The sequence below is a fragment of the Sminthopsis crassicaudata genome, chromosome 1 (genome assembly GCF_048593235.1).
Source record: "Sminthopsis crassicaudata isolate SCR6 chromosome 1, ASM4859323v1, whole genome shotgun sequence".
NCBI classification, from domain to species: domain Eukaryota; kingdom Metazoa; phylum Chordata; class Mammalia; order Dasyuromorphia; family Dasyuridae; genus Sminthopsis; species Sminthopsis crassicaudata.
In genome coordinates, this window is record NC_133617.1 from 488633721 (window position 1) to 488654655 (window position 20935).

At 45.5% G+C, this 20935-nt stretch overlaps 3 protein-coding genes across 7 annotated transcripts in view; all 3 read left to right on the forward strand.

Annotated features, from left to right (window-relative positions):
* The window catches only part of SRCAP (Snf2 related CREBBP activator protein), a 30559-nt gene extending 11900 nt beyond the window's left edge, over positions 1 to 18659 (forward strand). The window contains exons 11-31 of the mRNA XM_074281358.1: positions 55 to 234; positions 336 to 676; positions 827 to 1004; positions 1422 to 1558; positions 1867 to 2036; positions 2190 to 2382; positions 3166 to 3302; positions 3427 to 3613; positions 3859 to 4010; positions 7800 to 7982; positions 8037 to 8395; positions 8998 to 9170; positions 10916 to 11181; positions 11331 to 11533; positions 13313 to 13482; positions 13734 to 13930; positions 14045 to 14159; positions 14389 to 14514; positions 15179 to 15373; positions 15675 to 15758; positions 15901 to 18659. Of these exons, the coding sequence (XP_074137459.1) occupies positions 55 to 234; positions 336 to 676; positions 827 to 1004; positions 1422 to 1558; positions 1867 to 2036; positions 2190 to 2382; positions 3166 to 3302; positions 3427 to 3613; positions 3859 to 4010; positions 7800 to 7982; positions 8037 to 8395; positions 8998 to 9170; positions 10916 to 11181; positions 11331 to 11533; positions 13313 to 13482; positions 13734 to 13930; positions 14045 to 14159; positions 14389 to 14514; positions 15179 to 15373; positions 15675 to 15758; positions 15901 to 18252 (6098 nt within the window). The 3' untranslated portion in view covers positions 18253 to 18659. The remainder of the gene's footprint in view (positions 1 to 54; positions 235 to 335; positions 677 to 826; positions 1005 to 1421; positions 1559 to 1866; positions 2037 to 2189; positions 2383 to 3165; positions 3303 to 3426; positions 3614 to 3858; positions 4011 to 7799; positions 7983 to 8036; positions 8396 to 8997; positions 9171 to 10915; positions 11182 to 11330; positions 11534 to 13312; positions 13483 to 13733; positions 13931 to 14044; positions 14160 to 14388; positions 14515 to 15178; positions 15374 to 15674; positions 15759 to 15900) is intronic.
* On the forward strand, positions 3890 to 7694 carry LOC141550555 (helicase SRCAP-like). 4 transcript variants are annotated; one of them, XM_074281341.1, is made up of 6 exons: positions 3890 to 4027; positions 4382 to 4647; positions 4859 to 5095; positions 5409 to 5577; positions 6411 to 6671; positions 7557 to 7694. In XM_074281341.1, exons 1-5 carry the CDS (start codon positions 4014 to 4016, stop codon positions 6649 to 6651), a joined length of 927 nt encoding a protein of 308 aa, XP_074137442.1. In that variant the 5' UTR covers positions 3890 to 4013; the 3' UTR covers positions 6652 to 6671; positions 7557 to 7694. The 4 variants fall into 4 exon arrangements, with proteins under 4 accessions (XP_074137442.1, XP_074137441.1, XP_074137443.1 ...); XM_074281340.1 differs by lacking the exons at positions 6411 to 6671; positions 7557 to 7694 and adding an exon at positions 6001 to 6292; XM_074281342.1 differs by lacking the exons at positions 6411 to 6671; positions 7557 to 7694 and adding an exon at positions 6001 to 6206 and having other exon boundaries at positions 5409 to 5573.
* A 104-nt stretch (positions 18660 to 18763) lies between the features above and the next one.
* TMEM265 (transmembrane protein 265) lies at positions 18764 to 20901 on the forward strand. 2 transcript variants are annotated; one of them, XM_074281345.1, is made up of 3 exons: positions 18764 to 19188; positions 19713 to 19886; positions 20387 to 20901. In XM_074281345.1, the coding sequence occupies exons 2-3, from the start codon at positions 19716 to 19718 to the stop codon at positions 20546 to 20548; spliced, it is 333 nt and encodes a 110-aa protein (XP_074137446.1). In that variant the 5' UTR covers positions 18764 to 19188; positions 19713 to 19715; the 3' UTR covers positions 20549 to 20901. The 2 variants fall into 2 exon arrangements, with proteins under 2 accessions (XP_074137446.1, XP_074137447.1); XM_074281346.1 differs by lacking the exon at positions 18764 to 19188 and adding an exon at positions 19197 to 19509.
* Positions 20902 to 20935: the final 34 nt, after the last annotated feature.

Below are 20935 nucleotides of genomic sequence, written 5' to 3' on the forward strand. Positions count from 1 at the left end.
GACAACAGGGATGTTGGAGAGGAGATAGCAAGCTGATCCCAGTGTGTCCTCTAGGAGAGCTTTCAGTGGAAGAGTTACTGCAACAGTATGCCGGGGCCTATGCTTCAGATGCTTCATTCCCAGGCTCAGGGAGTAGTGAAGATGAGGAAGATGAAGACGATGGTACCAGCTCTGAATCTGAACAAGATCAGGAAGAGGAAGAGCATCCCCATGAGAATAGTAGCAGTCAGTCCGGTATGTGGGGATTGAGGAATCCTGGTTTTGAACTGGGAAAGGACCAGTTGTAATTGGGGATTATGTGTGAGGAGCTCTGATCCCTGTCCCTATCTATGCAGAATCAACTGAGGAAGCAATGGAGGAGGAAGAGGAGAATGTTTCAGAGGAAGAAGAGGCAAGCGAGAATTCAGACTCAGAGGAATCAGAGTCAGAAGTGTCTGAGCAATCTGAGGAGGCCCAGCCTAGAAACCGAGCAGATGAACAGGAGGAGGAGGAAGATGATGACTTTGGAGTAGAATATCTTCTGGCCCAGGATGAAGAAAGGAGTGAAGTCAAAAGAGACAGTGGCCCTGCTGCCCCAGGGCCTCCTCCATCACTTGGCCCTAAGAAGGAGATAACTGATATTGCTGCTGCTGCTGAGAGCCTTCAACCCAAGGGCTACACCCTGGCCACCACCCAGGTATCCACTGATCCCATCTTTGTCCTCACTCATCTATGCCTGCCTATGTCTTCTATTTCTCTTAGCCACAACTTACATTTATTTCAACTCAAAATGTTTGCTCTAGCCATTTTCCAAAGTTATCCCTTCTCTCTTTTCCTTCTGTATCAGGTGAAGACGCCAATCCCTCTTCTGCTTCGGGGCCAATTACGTGAATACCAACATATTGGGCTGGACTGGCTAGTTACTATGTATGAGAAGAAGCTCAATGGCATCCTTGCTGATGAGATGGGTCTGGGGAAGACTATCCAGACTATCTCCCTGCTGGCTCACCTGGCCTGTGAAAAGGGTAACCCTAGAAAAGACTCTACATCTGGGGATTTTGTTTTCCTTCAGGCCCCATACAACTTCCTTGAGAGCAGTTCTTAAGTCATTGGGTGGGAGTCCCAGGTAGGGTTAGGAAATGAAAAATTTGAACGTGGATGATAACTATTCAGACTATTTAATCAGAAACTTGGTTATCCATCTGACTGAGAAATGAAAATCACAATACTACTGGGATTGATAATCTGGTGCTTGAAAGCAAGACTAGTTGCTGTGTGACTGATATCTGGAAAGGAGGATAGAAACTGGGAAATTGTGTTATCTAGCAGGACTTTGGACAAAAAGGCAACAGGCTTGATGGAGGGTTTCATTGGGGAAGCCTGGAATGGACTTTTAAACTTCATTGCCTCATCTCTGATCTTCTCCCCTTATTGTCAAATAGGTAACTGGGGTCCTCATTTGATCATTGTCCCCACCAGTGTGATGTTGAACTGGGAAATGGAACTAAAGCGATGGTGCCCCAGCTTTAAAATCCTCACTTACTATGGAGCTCAAAAAGAAAGGAAGCTCAAGCGGCAGGTTAAGACTTTTGCCACTCTTATTTGATCACCTCTGATCTGTATTGATTCTTTGATTCTGGCTCCCTTGATGGCCTCTTCTTGCTCTCTTCCTTCTATGGATCTCTTTTTTTTTTTTTTTTTTTTTTTTTCCCCCACCTCTTCTCATGTCAAAAAACTTTTTCTTCTAATCTATCCTTAATCTCTAGATGGCCTTTTCTTTATTCCTTTCCTATTGTTTTACCCTCTTATTCTATATTCATCTCTCTCTCTCTCTCCCTCCTTTTTTTTTTTTTTTAATTTTTCTTTTTTTCTTTTCTGGTCTCATAGGGCTGGACTAAGCCCAATGCCTTCCACGTTTGTATCACATCTTACAAGCTGGTGCTGCAGGACCACCAGGCCTTCCGCCGAAAGAACTGGCGATACCTCATCTTAGATGAGGCACAAAATATCAAAAACTTCAAGTCTCAGCGATGGCAGTCTTTACTTAACTTCAACAGGTGAAGATGGGAAAATATAGGGAAAGTCTCAAGATCTGACAAAAACAGCCTAACCATCTACCTGAATTCTGAGAGAAAGTCCTAGGAAAATAGGTTGAACCTCCAAGGTCTTAACCATGACCTTTTTGTTCTTTGTTTTGTGTTTTCCTGTAGCCAGCGCCGTCTGCTGTTGACCGGGACACCACTTCAGAATAGCCTTATGGAACTGTGGTCCCTGATGCACTTCCTGATGCCCCATGTCTTCCAATCCCACCGAGAATTCAAAGAATGGTTTTCTAATCCCTTGACTGGCATGATTGAAGGCAGTCAGGAGTACAATGAGGGATTAGTCAAAAGGCTTCACAAGGTAAGAGGAAAGAAGAGTAAATTAAAATATAGTCAGTGTGGAAAGACTACAATGCTCTGCTCAGTAGAATAGTCAATATTTATTCCATACTGACAAAATTTTTTTTTAAATTTTATTAATTTTATAATTATGCTTTTTTTTTTTTTTTTTTTTTTTTTTTTTGACCATACTGACAAAAATTAAAGGGTACATCTCTTTTTTTGTGTGTGTTATAAATGGACCAACTTTCTCAGGGACCAAACTTTGTAAGGAGGATTGTTTTTAAGATTTGTTAGGAAGTTTCTATTATGTACAAACAAAACAGTAAAATTTAAAAGAAAATTAGCATATATTTAGATTCGTGTAAAAATCACTACTAGAGGTAGAATAAAATGTAGTGGAAAAGTTGGTCTGAACTTGATAGAAGACCCAATGTGCCACTTCAGACAAGTCATCTGAATTGTTTGGGCCTTAATTTATTTCATAAAACAAAGGAGTTTAATTAGATTGTGTCTAATACTCTTTCTATAATTAACATTTCTGTTAAGTAATATTTCAAGGTGTTGAGATTAAGATTTTCAAGGGTTGGGAACATATCCAGAAAGCATCTAAAAACAGGAACACAGCTACTAATTAGAAGCAGTTTCCCTCCCTTCATTTGGCAAGATGGTATGGGCGTAACATGAAGAAGGCATGATGATTTTAGGTGAAACTTGGCCAAAATGAGCCTTTCGATGTAGAGTGGTTTCTAGGTTTTTCCCATAATAGTTTTCACATTCCTAATTCCTGCTTATTTGACCCAAGGTCCTCCGGCCTTTTTTACTGCGCCGAGTCAAGGTGGATGTTGAAAAGCAGATGCCCAAGAAGTATGAACATGTAATTCGTTGCCGTCTATCAAAGCGACAGCGCTGTCTTTATGATGACTTCATGGCACAGGCTACGTGAGTCTCTCTCCAAGGTCATAAGCATAGGTGCTAGACTTCCAAGTAAAGAGTTTTTGTCCAAGTAGCTGTACGAGGAAATTTCTGGAACCTTACCCATGTTTTTCTCTTTTTTTTCTGACAGTACCAAGGAGACTCTTGCTACTGGTCACTTCATGAGCGTCATCAACATTCTGATGCAGCTTCGTAAGGTGTGCAACCACCCTAACTTGTTTGATCCACGTCCTGTGACTTCTCCTTTCATCACTCCTGGCATCTGCTTTAGCACTGCTTCACTGGTGCTTCAAGCCACAGACATCCATCCCTTGCAAGTAAGTGACTTTCCCCGATTTTTTTTTTTTTTTTTTTTTTTTTTTTTTTTTAGTCATTAATATTCACTTTACCATATATTACCCATATATTTACCCAATATTAATTTTCTGAGTTTGTGACTGGGGGAATTTTTCCCCTCCCTTCCTGTGCTGATTGCCCCACCTCATCTCTCTGCACACTAGTTTCTACTCACTTTTATTGGATTTTAACTTAACCTGTCTTTCTTTGGCTCCTCTGATGACAGCGGGTGGACATGGGCCGGTTTGACCTGATTGGGCTAGAGGGCCGAGTATCTCGTTATGAGGCTGACACATTTCTGCCCCGGCATCGCCTCTCTCGCCGGATACTATTGGAGGTGGCCACTGCTCCGGATCCCCTCCCCGTCCCAAGCCTGTAAAGATGAAGGTTAACAGGTACTAGGGATGATGAATAAGTAAATGGGAAATCAGAGGAGAAATGGAGTAGTTATGAATGGTGTTTAGTGGAATGATATGGGAGAAAGAATAAGTAATGGTTATTTAAAATATTGTTCTGAATGTTGGTAGGGAACAGGATGTAGAGAAATTTAAAAGTAGGAAAGTAATTATGGGTTAATTTGGTCTAAAATTGTTTCTTTTTTCACTTTTATCTACCTTTTCTGAGTCTTGTCTGAATTTCCTCAAATCTGTTCCCATCTTTGTCTCCTTTTTTTTCTCTCCTTTGAATGTATAATTTCTCTCACTTTTTGCCTTACCCCTCTATTTTTCTTTGGTTTTTCTCTATGATAGGATGCTGCAGCCAGTGCCAAAGCCAGAAGGCCGGACAGTAGTTGTGGTGAACAACCCACGGACACCCTTGAGTCCTGCCCCAACCCGACCTCCTCCAGGCCCTGAGCATACAGCCCAACTCACCCCTGGCCCAACTCCTCCAGTGCTGCCAGCTCCACTGTTGGTGTCATCTTCATCCCCTGGGGCTCCACTTAGCCCAGCATCTCGGCCTCCTGGCCCAGTCCTGCTACCCCCTCTGCAGCCAAACAGTGGTTCCCTCCCCCAGGGTGAGTTACAAAGGATCCTAGGTGCTGGGATAGTTCCAAAGTTCTGCTTGGGTCTGAGAAAGTAGAGAGCGCAAAAAGCTTGAGGAAATGGTCAGGAAAAGGGAATAAAGAGTGGTTTGGTTGGGGTGAAAGAAACCACGGAGGTTAATGGGACCAGCCTAAGCCTTTAGACCACACAAGATGCTGATGGTTCCCTACTTTGTGTCCACAGTGCTGCCACCCCCTCTGGGGGTGTTAGGTGGAACCCCACGGCCCCCCACCCCGGCCTTGCCCTTGAAGCCATCTCCACCTGCCCCAGTGCGCCTGAGCCCCTCTGCTCCACCTGGCTCATCCAGTTTGTTAAAACCCCTGACGGTGCCTCCTGGCTATGCCTTCCCAGCTGCAACTCCTCCAGCTCCTGGGCCTCAGCGCCTCATCCTCTCCCCTGACATGCAAGCACGCCTGCCTTGTGAGTCTTGGAGCAATTTGGTGTGACTCAGGGATAGGGGGGAGGGGAGAGAGGGAGCTTGAGAGCAAGGACTTCAGAGGGAAAAACCTTGTTCAATCCCCAAGAAAGAGGAATTTAAGAATGCTAGAAAGAGGGAAATGGGAGGCAGGCTGGAAGAATGGAATTTTTCAGGATAAGGGTGAGTTTTTTGATGAGTGAATGTCAAAAAATAGCATAGGACCTCGAGAAGATGTGTGTCCGGTGAGCAAGGGGATGTGGCTAATAGAAAGAAGATGCCAGAAGCAACAAGCTTTTTTTTCTTGCTATCTCCTAGCCGGCGAAGTGGTGAGCATCGGGCAGTTGGCCTCCTTAGCACAGCGGCCAGTGGCCAGTACAGGGGGCAGTAAACCCCTCACCTTCCAGATCCAGGGCAACAAGTTGACTTTGACTGGTGCCCAGGTGCGCCAACTTGCTGTGGGGCAGCCCCGCCCGCTGCAAAGTAGGTAAAAACCCATCCCCTGTCCTGCCCCTCTACCTTTTCCTCCTTGTCTCTGCTTTTCTTCCTTTTTGAATTTCAATCTCATTGTGTCTCCTTCCATGTATAGTAGGCAGCCTAGGGTGGGTGGCATTGAGGGGAGTAGATTTTCAGTAAGTCTTCATTGAAAAAGGAAGAAAAAGACCCAATATGGGGAGGTATGCCCTCTTTCTCTATTTTTTCCCCTTATTTTCACCATCACCCCTGCTTTCCCCAGTTGACAGCTGCCCCTGCCCTGTTTCTTTCTCTCTTGCTCTCACTTTCTCTTTCCTCTTTCTTTCTCTCTTCTCCCTCTTTATCTCTCTCCTTCCTCCTCTACTTCTCTCCTTCCTTTTCTTCTTCTCTCCCTATTTTTCTCCTTTCTCTTTCTTTCTCTCTTTACCTAACCCAGGGAACGTGGTGCACCTGGTGTCAGCAGGGGGGGCAGCACCAAATCATCAACCAGCCTGCCCATGTGGCTTTCATCCAGGCAGTGGCCCCGACCCCTGGCCCCACCCCTGTCTCTGTGCTGCCTTCTTCGACCCCCAGCACCACCCCTGCCCCTACTGGTCTCAGCCTCCCGCTTGCTGCCAACCAGGGTGAGGCTCTTAGCTTCATCTTCATCCCCATGCCAGCCTTGGCCCCTCCAGGCATCCCCTAAGTTTTTGTCTGTCCACTCCCAGTCCTGATTTTGTCCATCCCATATTGCATTCCCGTAATGCTGCTTTCCCCTGCAGTAGCTCAGATGTCTTGTCATCAGTCCTTTTCACTCAGTACTTTGTTCATTTTCTGGTTTCTTCTCAACATGGCTTCTTCTTGTAGTGCCTCCAGCCATGGTGAACAGCTCGGGAGTGGTGAAGATTGTAGTGCGTCAGGCCCCAAGGGATGGATTGGGTCCTTCACCCCAGCTGGCCCCTCCACCCCGGCCTCCCAGCTCGGGACTTCCATCGCTACTAACCCCACGACCTACGCTTCCCTCTGGCCGGCTACCTGCTCCTACACTGGGCCCTGCCCGTGGCCCCCTGCCTACACTGGTCAGGCCCTTGCTCAGGCTATTGCATAGTCCTTCACCAGAGACAACTGGTAAGTCTCAAAACCTGGAATATTTAAGGTCTTTGCTGAGATCCAACCAAGCCCAGAAGTAGTTCAGGGCTGGCAGAACATATAGGGTATGTTATGTTTAAAAGTATCATGATGAATGCATTCCTTGAATCTAATTATTTTTTAAAAATCATATTTGCAGACCATTAGTATGCTTTTCCTCAATAGTTTTGTGAGATAAGTAGGCAAGGATTATTTCTCTGTTACAAAGGAGACGGAGTCCTAGGGATATTAAAGGCCTTGCCCAGTGTTACACACAAATGTTACAGTGTAAGATTGAACCAAGATTCCATTTCTGCTTCTGTGATTGTGACCATTACACTAAGCCAGTTCTCTCAGTCAGATTTTGGATTGCCCTGGAAATCCTTAACAATCCAAGTCCCTCCTGTACTCTTCAAGTAATAATTATATGCATGCTGGATCCCTTAAACTGAATCTCCCTGGATTCTGGGGATTACACCTGTCCTGTCCTTATTCTGAGATGTTTATCCAGAGTTTGGGGAATTAAGAACATCAAAGAGTCTTTAAGGAGAACAATCTGGAGTCAGGAGTCCTGAGGATTCTATTTTTTTGTTCTGTCATTATTTAACTAAGTTTGGGCAAGTCCTAAATCCCCTTCAGGCCTCCATATTCTTGGTGTAATAAATAGGTTGAACTAAGTGATTTTAAAAATTCCTTCCAGTTCCATCTAACATTCTATAATTTTAATTATAGTGAGTTGCCTGATACACCTGTAATGTGGAAAAGCATGGTTATGACTCTTTTCTGGAAAGCAAATAGTTAAACTGTTATTTGGAAATAGCAGGGAATTAGGGGCAGAGTGAGAGAGTAGACTTCTGGACTAATTCTTTTACTTCTTCTCCACAGCCTCAGTTCCTGGCTCTGCTCCTGTTCCCATCTCATCATCATCCCTTCCAGTCTCAACCTCACTTCCTGGCTCAAGCTCATCTCCTCTCTCTAGTCCTATCTTGTCTCCACTACCCATCCCAGTCTCATCTCCTCTTACTGGTCCTGTCTCATCTCCCCTTCCCATTTCAGGTTCTACTTCACTCCCTATTCCAATCTCAGCTCCACTCTCCAACCCTAACTCATCTTCACTCCCTGTCTTAGCTCCGCTTCCTGTTTCAGCTTCAACCCCAGCCTCTGCTGTCTCTACGCCTGCTTCTTCAGCCCAGGCACCACCAGTAGGAGTTGCCTCATCAGCTCCAGCCTTGACACTGGGTCTGAGTACAACTCCTTCACCTGCACCAGTCCACCCTCCGACTCTGGCATCATCTTCTACAAATGTGCAAAGTCCTAATCAGACTGGAGCTCCAGCACCTACACCAGTCATGGTTCCTGCTTCAGCTTTGGCTTCCTCTGTTGCAACAATATCAGCCCCAGCTTCAACTCAGGCTCCCATCCTGACTCCATCATCTACAGCACCTCAGGCTCTGACTTCTTCACTGACTCCAGGGCCAGTCCCACCAACAGCAATCCTGGCTTCATCTCCACTTCCGTCACCAGTTTCCATTCCAGTCCTGGCTCCATCACCAAGTCCTGCTCCTGTCCTGGTTCCATCACCAACTCCAGTTCCAGTTTTGGCTCCATCATCAGTTCCAGCATCTACCTTAACTTCAACCCCATCCTTGGTGCCAGCTCCAACTCCAGTCCTGGCTCCATCATCAACTCAGACTCTGGTACCAGCTATAGTCCCAACACCTTCAGTAGGCCCACCTTCTACCCAGACTCTGACCCTAGCCCCAGCTTTAGCACCACCCCTTAGCTCTTCTGCTCAGACACTTTCTCTGGGTCCAGTGCCCCCTCTAGGTCCATCTCCAGCTCAGACTCTCTCATTGGCTCCAGTGTCTCCCTTGGGTCCAAATCCAGTTCAGACCCTCTCATTGGCACCCACAACACCACTGGGTCCATCTCCAGCTCAGACACTTTCATTGGCTCCTGCAACTCCTCTGGGTCCATCTCCAGCTCAGACACTTGCTTTGGCTCCAAGTTCCCCCTTGGGTCCTACTCAGACTCTTTCTCTGGCCCCAGTACCTTCATTGGGGTCCAGCTCAGGCACTCTCTCTGGCTCCCACTCCATCTTTGGGTCCATCTCCAGCTCAAACTCTGTCTCTGGCTCCAGCTTCCCCACTGGGATCAGCTCCAACTCATGCACTGACTTTGGCTCCAGCTCAGACACTGAACCTGACCCCGGCCCAAGTTTCAGTGCCCCCTCTGGGCCCAACTCCAAGCCAGACACTGACGCTGGCCCCAGCACAGACAATATCTTCGGCCCCTCTACCATCTTCCCTCCTGGCTCCAACTTCAGGCCCAGCTTCCTCACAAGTCAGTATGGTTTCTCGGCTGCCAGCTCCCAAGGATGAGCCTGACACTCTGATGCTTCGTTCAGGCCCCCCCAGTCCCCCCCTTCCGGCTACCTCATTCTCTGGAGCCCGGCCCCGACGCCAGCCACCTCCACCACCCCGCTCTCCCTTCTATCTGGTAAGTTTTTGATTTCATGGAAGAAGGACTGATTTGAAATGGGACAGTCGCTTGATTAAACCCCTTAAGGAAAACGCAGGGAGAATCTTTTGTTGAACATGTAAACCAACATCAGGTATTCAGACTTCTTAGAAAGCAATGAGACATTTGAATAGTTTTAGGGAATTTTTGGTGGCTCCATTCCTGGAGATCTTTAAGGAAATAATTAACAGATAACTCTCCTGTCTAGTTATTCCCTATGATGAAACTAGAGAGGTATGGTTTAGAGCCTGACCAGCTTTAATAAGTCACTCACAGGATGTATGATATTGTGTGAGTGCTGAAATTTTGTGGAATTCTCATTTTCTACATATCTCCAGTTTAATGGAATCCATAGCCTGGGATGGAAAAGTCCCTGATGGACTCAGACCTTTCTCTAAGACACTTCTTAAACTTCCCATTCCTCCCCCTTCACTCTGTACCTCTCATTTCTCTGCTGGCTGGAGTCACCATATCTCCAAATACTGCCAAACAGACATTGCCTTTCCCCTTCCAGGCCACCCTGAACCATCCTTTGCCTCTCCTGTTCCTAAAGAATTATGAAAGGAAAATATGGGAGGTTTGGGTTTGGCAACTGGCACATTAGTGTTAACACAGACTCTGAATTTTATTGGCATGCAGACTCCTAGCTTTCTGCTATTATGTCCCTTCCAGCTACTTGTCTAATAATCCCATCTTTTCCCTTTCTGTTTCCCTCAAGCTCTTAGACTAGAAAGCAGGAGAAGCAGCGCGGAAACTTGAGTGTTATTTTGACAAAATCTCTGACTTGTTTTTTTCTTTCCCTGTCCCATCATTGTCCATTCCTTTCTTATTTCTGTTGTTTCTAGATCCTTTTACCAGGAGAAGTCACATATTCTGAGTTAAACACTCGAAGAACTGGAAAGGATAACAATTAGAAAGTTAGGTTGAAAGTGGGAAGATAAGAATAGGGGAGAAGGGCAGGTAGGTAGTGCAGTGAATAAAGCACCGGCCTTGAATATAGGAGGATCTGAGTTCAAATGCAGCATTAGGCACTAGACAATTACAAGCTATGTGACTGAGCAAATCACTTAACCCTCATTGCTTCCCACCCCCCCAAAAAAAGAAAAATTGAATAGGGGAGAGACTGGACTGTTCCTTTCCTTCCCATTAAATACAAGTTTTGCCTGAAGACAAGGATTTGGAATGTGATGACCTTAAGATCTTCATCAATCTAAAAACCTGGGTAAAGATTCCAATAGGGCTAAGTTATTTCCTCAGGTTTTATAACCTAGTTTTGTGTCTAATTAACTACTTCACTCCATCCTTCCCCTCAGCAAAAACCCCACTTCAGATTTGATTAGCTATTTTTGTACAAAATTCAGTTGCTTGAAGAAGTGTTAGATTCTCTGAGAAAATAATCAGTCTATCCAGGGATATCCTGGAGGGTTAAGTCTTAACAGGAAATCCTTTTAAAAGTGTCCTTTTTTAGGAGATAACCTGGAAGAGGGATTGTTATTTGGGAAGCATCTTTTATTTTATTATTATTTTTTTAAAATATATATATTTATTACTTAATAATTTTGACTCCCATGTGTATTCCCCTGGTATTCTTATAATAAATTACATTTATTTAGTATATTAGCAACGTCTACTTGTTCAAAATAAGAGTACTTGCCACAAAAGGTCAGCAGAGTCTTAAGATCTCAAAGCATTCATTTGCTTCTCTGTGCTTATCCCATCCCCAGGATTCTCTGGAGGAAAAACGGAAGCGACAACGGGCAGAACGCCTAGAACGACTCTTTCAGCTGAGTGAGGCCCATGGAGCACTGGCGCCTGTGTATGGGACTGAAGTGCTGGAATTCTGTTCTTTGCACCAACCCCTCGCCAGCCCAGTTGGACCCTCTGTCCCTGGCCCCAGCCATCCTGCCTTTTGGACTTATACTGAGGCTGCCCACCAGGCTGTGTTGTTTCCCCAGCAGCGTCTTGACCAATTGGCAGAAATAATTGAGAGGTTAGCTGGATTTGATACTGGCATATGGAGGGGAAAAAGTCAGTGATATGAGGTTGAAAAGCTGGTACTATGATTTGTATGGATGATTTGCAGAGGGCAAGGTAAAGGAGGCCTCTGGAAGCTCCAGTTCCTTGTCTCTTTTCCCACAGGTTCATCTTTGTCATGCCTCCTGTGGAGGCTCCTGCCCCATCTCTGCATGCCTGCCACCCACCTCCTTGGCTGGCTCCACGCCAGGCAGCCTTCAAGGAGCACCTGGCTTGTGAACTTTGGCCCCGGGCTCGGCCTTTGCACCGCATTGTCTGCAATATGAGAACACAGTTCCCTGATCTGCGGCTTATCCAGTATGACTGTGGTAGGTTCATGAAAAGAGGATAAATATATTAAAAACAAGTCGTGAAACTATTTCCTTTTTGACAGAATTACTAAAGCCTCCTAAGCAATGTAGGGCATTCTGTGTGACATGGTGTATCTGAATTTCCCATTAGGTGGTTCACTTGTATTATGGACAGGATAAAGAAAGTGAGCTAGCTGGATGATAGCTGGATTGATTCATAAGTGATCAAAGAACCCTTAAAATTTTTGAATAAATGATTGATGTCAACGTAGAAGAGTCTTTAGTTGTGTGCCTTGAGGCCATATTGAATTGAATGAAAATTTGAATAGAAGGTATGCTTATAATATTTTTAAATGATGCAAAATTGGGAGGTATAGCTGACAGATGGAATGAGTATGCTAGGTTTCTGAAAGTTGAAGAGAGGGGAAAAGACATTTAATAGTGAACAGTGTCTTTACTTTTTAAAAAATAGTAATATTTTCCCCTACTTATATTCAAAACTTTTTTTTTTTTTTTTTTTTTTTTTTTTTACATTTCATTTTAAGATTTTTGAGCTCTAGGTTCTCTCCCTTATTGTATTTTTACTTTTAAGCAAATCATCCACACATGTATAAGCTGAGGGGATATCAGGCTTAATGACAGTTAATATGAAAAAGATTTGAGGATTTTGAGTCACCCATGAACTCTATCATTCAGCACTGTTTTGTGTATTTCAGTTAAGTTAATGTAATTTTTAAAGGTATAGTACACAAACCAAGTGAGGTAGTGGTCCAACTGTAATCTGTATTGGACCACATTAGAAATATTTTGCTGTGTTTTAAGAAGAACTTAGAAAAAGCTGAAACACATGCAGATAATGATCGCCCCATTAGTATGCATAATAGTTGAATGAACTAGAAACATTTAACCTGGAAAGAAAAAAATTGGGTATGTGGTTGTTATTGTTAAATATTTGAAGGGTATTGATAAGAAATAAGGATCAATTGGTAAAAATTAGGAAATAGATTTCAGCCCATTTAGAAGCAATAATTTTTTTAATAGAGTTGATAAAAAATGGAATGGTTTGTTATGTAAGCTCTCTCAGTGAATACATACCAAGATCTCTACTTGTGAAATTCTTTTTAAATTGAAATTATTTAACTTAAACACCAGTAAAACAAAGAAAAGCAAACTGAAACTACAATTTATTTGTAGTTTAAAAATCAAATTTTTAAAATTGCATATTAAATTTAACATCATAGTAACAAAGCTGCCCTGTTTGTCTGTGTCCCCTTCTGAGCTTCCTTTAGTTCTCCATGTATTTTGTAATGCTATTTTCTTTTAGAAATCATTCTCATTACCCTCTAACTTCTTCCTTTTCCTCTCCCTCACATCTCAGACACACATAAAAAGCCTTTTTTTGTAACCATTTAGTCAGCAAATCAACACATGGTGAGAAATTTTTTGGTCTATAATTTCCTGGCAATTCCCATTACATATTCTATACCCTGTTGCCTGATGGGCCTTTGGGTAAAGTTTAAAATTGTTGCTCAGGGAGGGATCAGGTTAGTGAAATTCTTGTATAAAGAAATTGGTAATCTCTATCTGCCACTCCTGGACAATTTTTGATCACTCTTTGGAGAAACAGTGGTAGAGACGGGGGAGACTTCATCTCAGAAGCCTTACTTATGACCCAATTCCACTGTACGTTTAACCCATGATCTTATTACTGTCTTAGAATACAGTATAGAATATATATTGTCTTTTACATACCCAGCCCCAACTCCTCATTGTGCTTCTGCCCTCATGTTTCCTCAGGAAAGCTGCAGACACTTGCAGTGTTGCTAAGGCGGCTCAAGGCTGGGGCACACCGAGTGCTCATCTTCACCCAGATGACTCGAATGTTGGACGTATTGGAGCAGTTCCTTACCTACCATGGCCACCTCTACCTGCGGCTGGATGGTTCTACCCGTGTTGAACAAAGACAGGTGACCCAGGGGTCCCTGTCATCCTTCAGCCCTAAAGTGCCTTGCATCTTCAAAGTCTCCTCTCCATTCTTTGTGATCCTAAAGCCCCTTACCTTTCTTAGGTCTTTGTGACCTTTTTCCCTGCCTCCCATCTCCCCCCTTCCTAGACCCTTTGACTCCCAGAAAAGGCAGAATTCTGCCTCCGTGCTGCTTGTTTTATGGGCACTTATTTGCTCTACCTCTTGACTCTGATTCTACACCCTTTCCCCCAGGCTTTGATGGAACGGTTCAATGCAGACAAACGAATCTTCTGCTTCATACTGTCAACACGAAGTGGGGGTGTGGGGGTGAACTTGACTGGAGCAGACACAGTCATCTTTTATGACAGCGATTGGAACCCCACCATGGATGCTCAGGCCCAGGACCGCTGCCACCGCATTGGCCAGACCCGAGATGTGCATATCTACAGGTAATTGTCTCCTGCATACCCACAGTCCACTTTGTGAGCTGCCTCATCTCTGGCTACACAGGCTTCTAACCCTCCTTGGTTCTGTTAAGGAAATAGTTCTCACCCAATCCTCAGGCTTATCAGTGAACGGACCGTGGAGGAGAACATTCTGAAGAAGGCCAATCAGAAGCGAATGCTGGGGGATATGGCTATAGAGGGCGGCAACTTCACCACAGCCTATTTTAAACAGGTATTCATCCAGACATTCTATTCCTGCTGTAATAACCTCCTACACACCTAAACAGTCCCTTTGAACCTTAGAGGCATCAAAGATTAATCTTTTCAAGATTTCAGACTTTTTTTTTCCCAACCAGAATGCTTCAGCTGATGGAACCCTAACACATTCCCTACTCTTAGACCCTTCACCTTCATAGACTTATTCGTTGATTTTGGTCCTTCTTCCCCTTTGTCATCAACAGCAGACAATTCGTGAGTTATTTGACATGCCCTTGGAAGAGCCAGCTGTCCCTGTCCCACCTGTGCCTTCTGCCCCTGAAGAAGAAGAAGAAGCTGTGGCCAACAAGCAGACCCATATTTTGGAACAGGTGAGAGAAGCAAGAGCACATGAAGCTGGGTCTGTCTCCCAACAAATTTTAGACATGTTGAAATAAGAGTGATTAATAACCTCCGTGCTTTTTGGACACTAGTTTATTCTTTTAATGTATAGAATACAAACATCTATGTATGTGAATACAAATTCACATTTGTGAATTCACTTTGTGAATTACTTTAGGCCACCATGCCCTGTCTTTTTGTGAGATAAATGAACTTGACTCATTGTAATGCCTTTCAAATTCAAAGAAAAATTGGTATTTTGAATTGTTTGTGCTATACTTCTTTCTTGTAATTGTGTTGCTAGGGTTTTTTGCCTGGCCCAGAAAGAAATGAGTTAATCCTACCATTATTTTGTTCTAGTTTGCTGGGTTTCTATGGGCCAAGTATCTGACTCCTTGTTTTAAAAATATACTGTATTGGTCATTTTGGAACCCAGGAGGTACTTGGCTGCTTTAGTGTTGATTTGGCCTAGAATTAGTTTTGTTTTAGTAAGTTATGGACTGGGGAGGTATGTCAACCTAAACATTTGCTTTTGTATATGAAATTGATGGATGGGATAATATTGTTTGATGAAAGATTAAAAAAAGAAAGAAGCATAGGGTTCTTTAAGGACAATTTTGATAACTGAATCCCTTCCCCCTTTCTACTCTTTAGGCACTGTGCAGGGCAGAGGATGAAGAGGATATCCGTGCAGCCACCCAAGCCAAGGCAGAGCAGGTGGCAGAGCTTGCAGAGTTCAATGAGAATGAAGGTTTCCCCACTGGAGAGGGAGAAGAAAGTGGGCGGCCAGGCGCTGAAGATGAAGAGGTATCCCGAGCTGAACAAGAGATTGCTGCCCTTGTGGAACAGGTCAGTCTCACTTTTTTTCCTCCACTACCTTCATTTTTTCTAGTCTTTACAGCCCTCCTCATCTTTTTTTCTCTTATTTCCATTCTGTCCTCCCTGACCATCCTTTAATTCAAGTTCTGATCTTTTTCCTTCCTTAGTTTCTCCCCATCCAATCTTGCTAATTTGTTTTCTGAATCTACTTCATTTCAGTCGTTCTCATTTGCTTTTATTATTCCTCCTTCTTGTCTTCTGCCTTCTTTTACAATAAGGATAGTGACAGAGTACCACATTCTTTTTGTTCGTGTCTATCTCTCCCTTTAAGCTAACCCCTATTGAGCGCTATGCCATGAACTTTTTGGAGGCATCGCTGGAAGATGTGAGTCGTGAGGAGTTGAAGCAAGCAGAAGTGAGTATCCACCTGGACCTGGCCTAGGTGTACAGATCTTGGAATTGTTATACCTCCCTCCTTCCCCCCCCCCAGCCTTTTCCATACCATCGAACCCCATGTCTGAACTCTCTTCTTGCCACTTCATTTTTGTTTCTGGCAGGAACAAGTAGAAGCTGCACGAAAAGATCTAGACCAGGCTAAGGAAGAAGTATTTCGTCTACCCCATGAGGAAGAGGTGGGGGTAGGAGCTGGGGATGAAACAGCCTGTGGGACTAGTGGAAGCAGCCATCGTCGTAGTAAGAAAGCCAAGGCCCCTGAGCGTCCAGGAACCCGAGTCAGTGAAAGGCTTCGTGGAGCCCGGCCTGAGACCCCAGTGGCAAATACTACTGCTACCCCACCTGCTCATCACACACGTAGTAACTCCTCTACTCCTCGTCATAGCCGAAGTCCTGCCAACGAGAGAGCCCCACGGGCTACCTCACGGCCCCGTATTGTTTCAGTTCCAGCCCCTGTTTCCACCCTAGGTCCTGCAATCCCACCATTACTTAGTACCCTACCGGTTTCCACCTCTCCACCAATCCTCAGCCTACCACCAACCTTGAGACCTGAGATAGAACCATCAACTCAGTTGGAGCCACTCCCTCAGTCTTTGGAGCCTAAGTATGAGGAGGCAATAGTGGCTGGTCCCAAAACCCCTCCACCAACTCCTCCTCCCACAAAAGACTTGTCATCCAGTACCACTGAGCTCCCTATACCAGAGGAGAGTCTATTCCCAAGTTTACTTGCCCCAAGCCCAACCCCTAAGACAGAAGCCGTTTCTAATGGCCATGAGCTGGAACCTCCAGAGCATGTTGAGGAGTCCACACCAGTACCACCTAGTGATGAAGAGTTAACCCTGACCTTAAGTGAGGACAATGATCTTGGGTCCCCATTTTCTGGAGCCCCTGCAGAGCTTTCCCAGGAGCCACCAGACATTCAGCAGCCAGTGGAAGTTCAAATCCCATTACCCAGCCCTGAGAAGTTTGAGATTCCTGCTTCATCGGAGGTTACAGGCCCATCAGCTTCTTCTTCAGCTTCCTCTTCACCCAAGAGTCCTTCACCAGCCCGTCCCCCAAGACGTCGCACCAGTGCTGATGTGGAAATCCGGGGACAAGGGACAGGACGGACTGGGCAGCCACCAGGTCCCAAGGTACTGAGAAAGCTGCCAGGCAGGCTGGTCACTGTGGTAGAAGAAAAGGAGCTTGTACGAAGGCGACGACAGCAGCGTCCATCTTCAACACCACCAGCGACAGGGACCTCAGAGATTGGGGTCAGCCCTGGAAGCTCTTCAACCCGGAGCAACTCTGAGCCTGAGTCTTCCCCTCCTCTGGGAGGCTCTTGTGATTCTGTATCCCTTACCACTTTGCCTCCCCAAGCCCGGCGGCCTTTACCTGCTCGCCGCCGAATCGACCTGGGCAGTTCTGGTGGGGACAGCCCAGAGAATGGAGAACAGGGACAGCTAGGTTTACCTGTTATGAAGCGCAAACGTGGCCGACCACCCAAAAACAGGTCCCCTGGGGATGCAGGGCGTGAACTACATGAGTTGCTCCAACCTGTACCTAAGGACAAGACCAATGGGGCTGAGTTAGTGGCATCACCTGTGGAAAAGCGAAAGCGGGGGCGGCCCCCTAAGGCACGAGAACCACCTACCCCAGGAACCCTGCCCACTCAGGGAGGTGGTGGCACTGAGAGCCGGACACCGCCACCCCCCTTGCCACCACCTCCTCCTCTTCCTCTTGTCCCTTCTCCTGTCCCTGCTTGCCCTACAGCTGTCTCACCCTCCCCACCCAAACGGAAACGGGGCCGACCCCCAAAAAACCCACCATCACCCCGACCTAGTCAGCCTCCAGCTTTTGAGCATGACAGTTCCTTGGGTCTTGATGCTGGTGGAGGGGGGAAACAACAGCAACAGAAGCCTTCTGTTGAGAGTGAGGGTAGCTCCTCTGATGAGGATGGGGGTCGCCCTCTTACCCGCCTAGCCCGCCTCCGCTTAGAAGCAGAAGGTCCCCGGGTTCGGAAGGCAGAAGGATCTGTGGCAGCCATCCCTAATAGGGATGATACAGAATCGGCAGAAAGTGGCACTGGTGGCACTGATTCAACATCACCTCCTGTACCACTGCTCCCAGTTCCCCGCTCAACCCGGCTGCGTCCAGGCTCCCTAGTCCCCCCACTGGAGAGTGAGAAGGTGCCCCGAAAACGGGCAGGGACACCAGTCATTGGTGGCTCTGTCTCAGCCAAGAGGAGGTACCCACGACCTCGAAGCCCTTTGGGCGCTGAGGCATCAACAGAGGAATCAGAGGCTGAGGCCTCAGGCGAGGAGGAAGCAGAGGGTGATGGTGTTTCACGCCGCCGACCTCTGCCCCGACGCCCAGTTGTGGCCACCCCTGGGGACCAACGTGTCCTGCGAAGCAGTGCCCCTATAAATACAGTTGGCCCTTCCCTCAGCCACAGAGGTCGGAAGGCTAAGACGTGACCAGCCCTCCCTCCACTCTGGCTGGCCAGCTCTGCCCCTCCATCCCCACAGCCAGTCCTGACTGTTAAACCACTACTTGAAGTCTGGGGAGAGGCCTTCAGGGGAATTTAGGGGGCCTTCCCCCCCTCCCCTACCAAAGTGTGTCTGGGGGAACTGGTTGTCATGGAAACAGGGCTCTTTACCCTCCCCACCCCCATCCCTTGGCTGGGCAGTGTTAAGGGTGGCAAGATAGCCACTGTCCCCACTCTCCTATACTTGATTCCCCATCCTGGCTGTCTTTCACAGGTCCCCACCCCCAGGGGAGGGGGAGGGACTCCTTTCTCTCTGCGATGAGTTTTTTTTTTTTTTTTTTTAAAGAAGAAAAAAAAAAAAAAGAAAAAATAATAAACTTAGTTTCCGTATGAGCATCAGCGTAAGGAGGCTTCTGATTTCCTGGGATACTGGTGGGTGGGATGGGGTTTGGGCTTCGTCTATTTCTTCAGTCTTGCCCTAACCATCTGTGGCTGTTATGTTAATCTTTGTCAATTAATTCAAGGATAATATTTTTCTTTTAATACAAGCCTCTGCGAGCATCATGCCATCCATTCAAATTGTCTCATTTTCTTTCTTCTGATTGTTCTTGACTCCAGTCCTTCAGACTCAAATTTGTGCACCTAGGAATGGTTTGCCAAAGAGTCATTGTCTTTGCAAAAGACAGGTATAGCCTTGCGTCCCCCTCCCTCAGGCTTTCCATCTTCTAGACTCACCTTGCTGCTCAAACAGGTTTTGAGGTGGCCCCATCTCACTCCTCCCCTCTAGCTCTAGCTCTTAAGGTGGGTGGATAGAGTGCCATGCCCCACCCCTGGGCTCAGATACCTTTGAGTCAGTGAGATGTTTCCACCCAAATCAAATCAAAACCAACAAGCAGGGAGCTGAAATTCAGGGACCTACTGCCAGGTAAGAATCCTATTTCCCCTAGCTTTATCACAGACCTCTTAATATCCTTTTTCATTTTCCCAATAACCATAACTCTGTCAGTGCTTTAACCCTAAAATGATCTAAGTTCACAGTCCTCCCATAACACTCATTCCCTTTATTCACATTAATCTCTTTGCCTTTTTTCCTACTACTTTCTCATCTATTCTCTTCCCTTTCCATCTCTTCCTCAGTTTCTCCTGGAACCTTCCTTCCTCTTTATCTACCAAGTCTCCCCAAAACAGTGATCAATTTGGACAGTGCTATTATCATACCAGTTTATTTCCGGTGGTGGAGAAAAAGGTAAGAAAAAGGAAGTCTTAGGGAAAGAATTTAACCAGTAAACCACTTCATGCATGAGTCATTGCAAAAACTTGTTAAGAAAATTCCTGGTCAGACAACATTCCTGAGAAATGGCCTGTGCTACTTGGATGTTCTTAAAGAGGATTTGAAATCCAGACTTGGTGCAAGGGATCCCATATACCCTGACAGACTGTCCTCTACAGGTAATGGGAGAAGAAGAAATGGCATTGGAAACCTTGGTGAGCATAGAGACTGATCCTCCTCCAGCCTCACTTCCTGTTGGCTGCAATAGATATTCACTCCGATGTCTTGCAGCCACTAGCATCATCTGTGGCTGCTCCTGTCTTGGAATCATGGCTCTTGTGTTTGCTGTCAAGGTGAGGGATGTGGTTTTGTGGGGAAAGGGCAGGAATGAGCTAGGTGGTTGGGTCAAAGGAATGGAATAAAAGGATGAAATGAAACATGGCAGGACACAAGACAACCTATGATCTGGATCCCAAACTGGTGTTTTATAAAAAGATCTCTGAGAACAGAGACTACATTTGTATCCCCAGTACTTAAAAGAGTGCTTATGCTTAGCACACTTGTAAGCACTTAATGTTTTACTTCAATTAAAAAAAAAATTTCCATAGATTTGTTAGGAAAGGATAAAAAACAGGCGTGCTTAATGTATTCCATACATAAAACTAAAGTGTTTTCATGCTATTTTACTAATTATAAAGGGATTAGGTTAAGTATAAATGATGCTCATTTTACAAGTTAAGGAACTAGAGATGAGGCATTTCTCAAGAACATTACACATTTAGAATTTTTATGTTTTGAGCCAATTAAATGAAGGATGAGAAAGGAAAGCTGACCTGGGGTCCTGACTTCACAGGCTGAGGAACGACGTAAGGCTGGGAAACCGGAGGAAGCATTGTTCTGGGGGAATCGAGCCAGGCGTCTTGCCCTGGCTAGTATTGCAGTGTGGCTTGGAGTGCTTGTACTGACACCCCTGTTATTCTGGCTTCTGTCATACGCCATTGCCCAAGCAGAGTGACCCTACTGTGACAAACCTGGACAGCATGAAGTTGTCCTGTGCCATCAAAGGTGGGCCTCACAGCAAGGTCCTTCATCATGACCAGAAGAACAAGGGCCCCCAGATCCTGGAAGATATTTAACTACCTTTCAAAAAGTGGTTTTCCAGAGTCTGCCTTCCTAGCATGCAGGCAACAGAGCCATTCAGAGGGGCTGATAATAAAAGGTTTGAACTTGCATGGACTCACTCCTGCCCTTGGGACCTTAGCCCATATATGGGGTTGGAGAATAGGCAGCCCTGATTACAATTAATCTTGTAATTTAAAAAAACAAACAACCCTTTTTCAAGTGAAGATAAATGTTCCTATATAGTTAGTCTACACTGTCTTTTTCTATTCTCTGATAGTGT

Bases quoted from the DNA above. Each gene is read 5' to 3' on its own strand.
- LOC141550555 (XM_074281340.1), top strand. The intron at 5,096-5,408 runs GTGAGTCTTGGA...GCTATCTCCTAG, and splicing joins CATGCAAGCACGCCTGCCTT to CCGGCGAAGTGGTGAGCATC. The intron at 5,578-6,000 runs GTAAAAACCCAT...TACCTAACCCAG, and splicing joins CCCCGCCCGCTGCAAAGTAG to GGAACGTGGTGCACCTGGTG.
- TMEM265 (XM_074281345.1), top strand. From the start codon at position 19,716: ATGGGAGAAGAAGAAATGGCATTGGAAACCTTGGTGAGCATAGAGACT. The intron at 19,887-20,386 runs GTGAGGGATGTG...CTGACTTCACAG, and splicing joins CTCTTGTGTTTGCTGTCAAG to GCTGAGGAACGACGTAAGGC.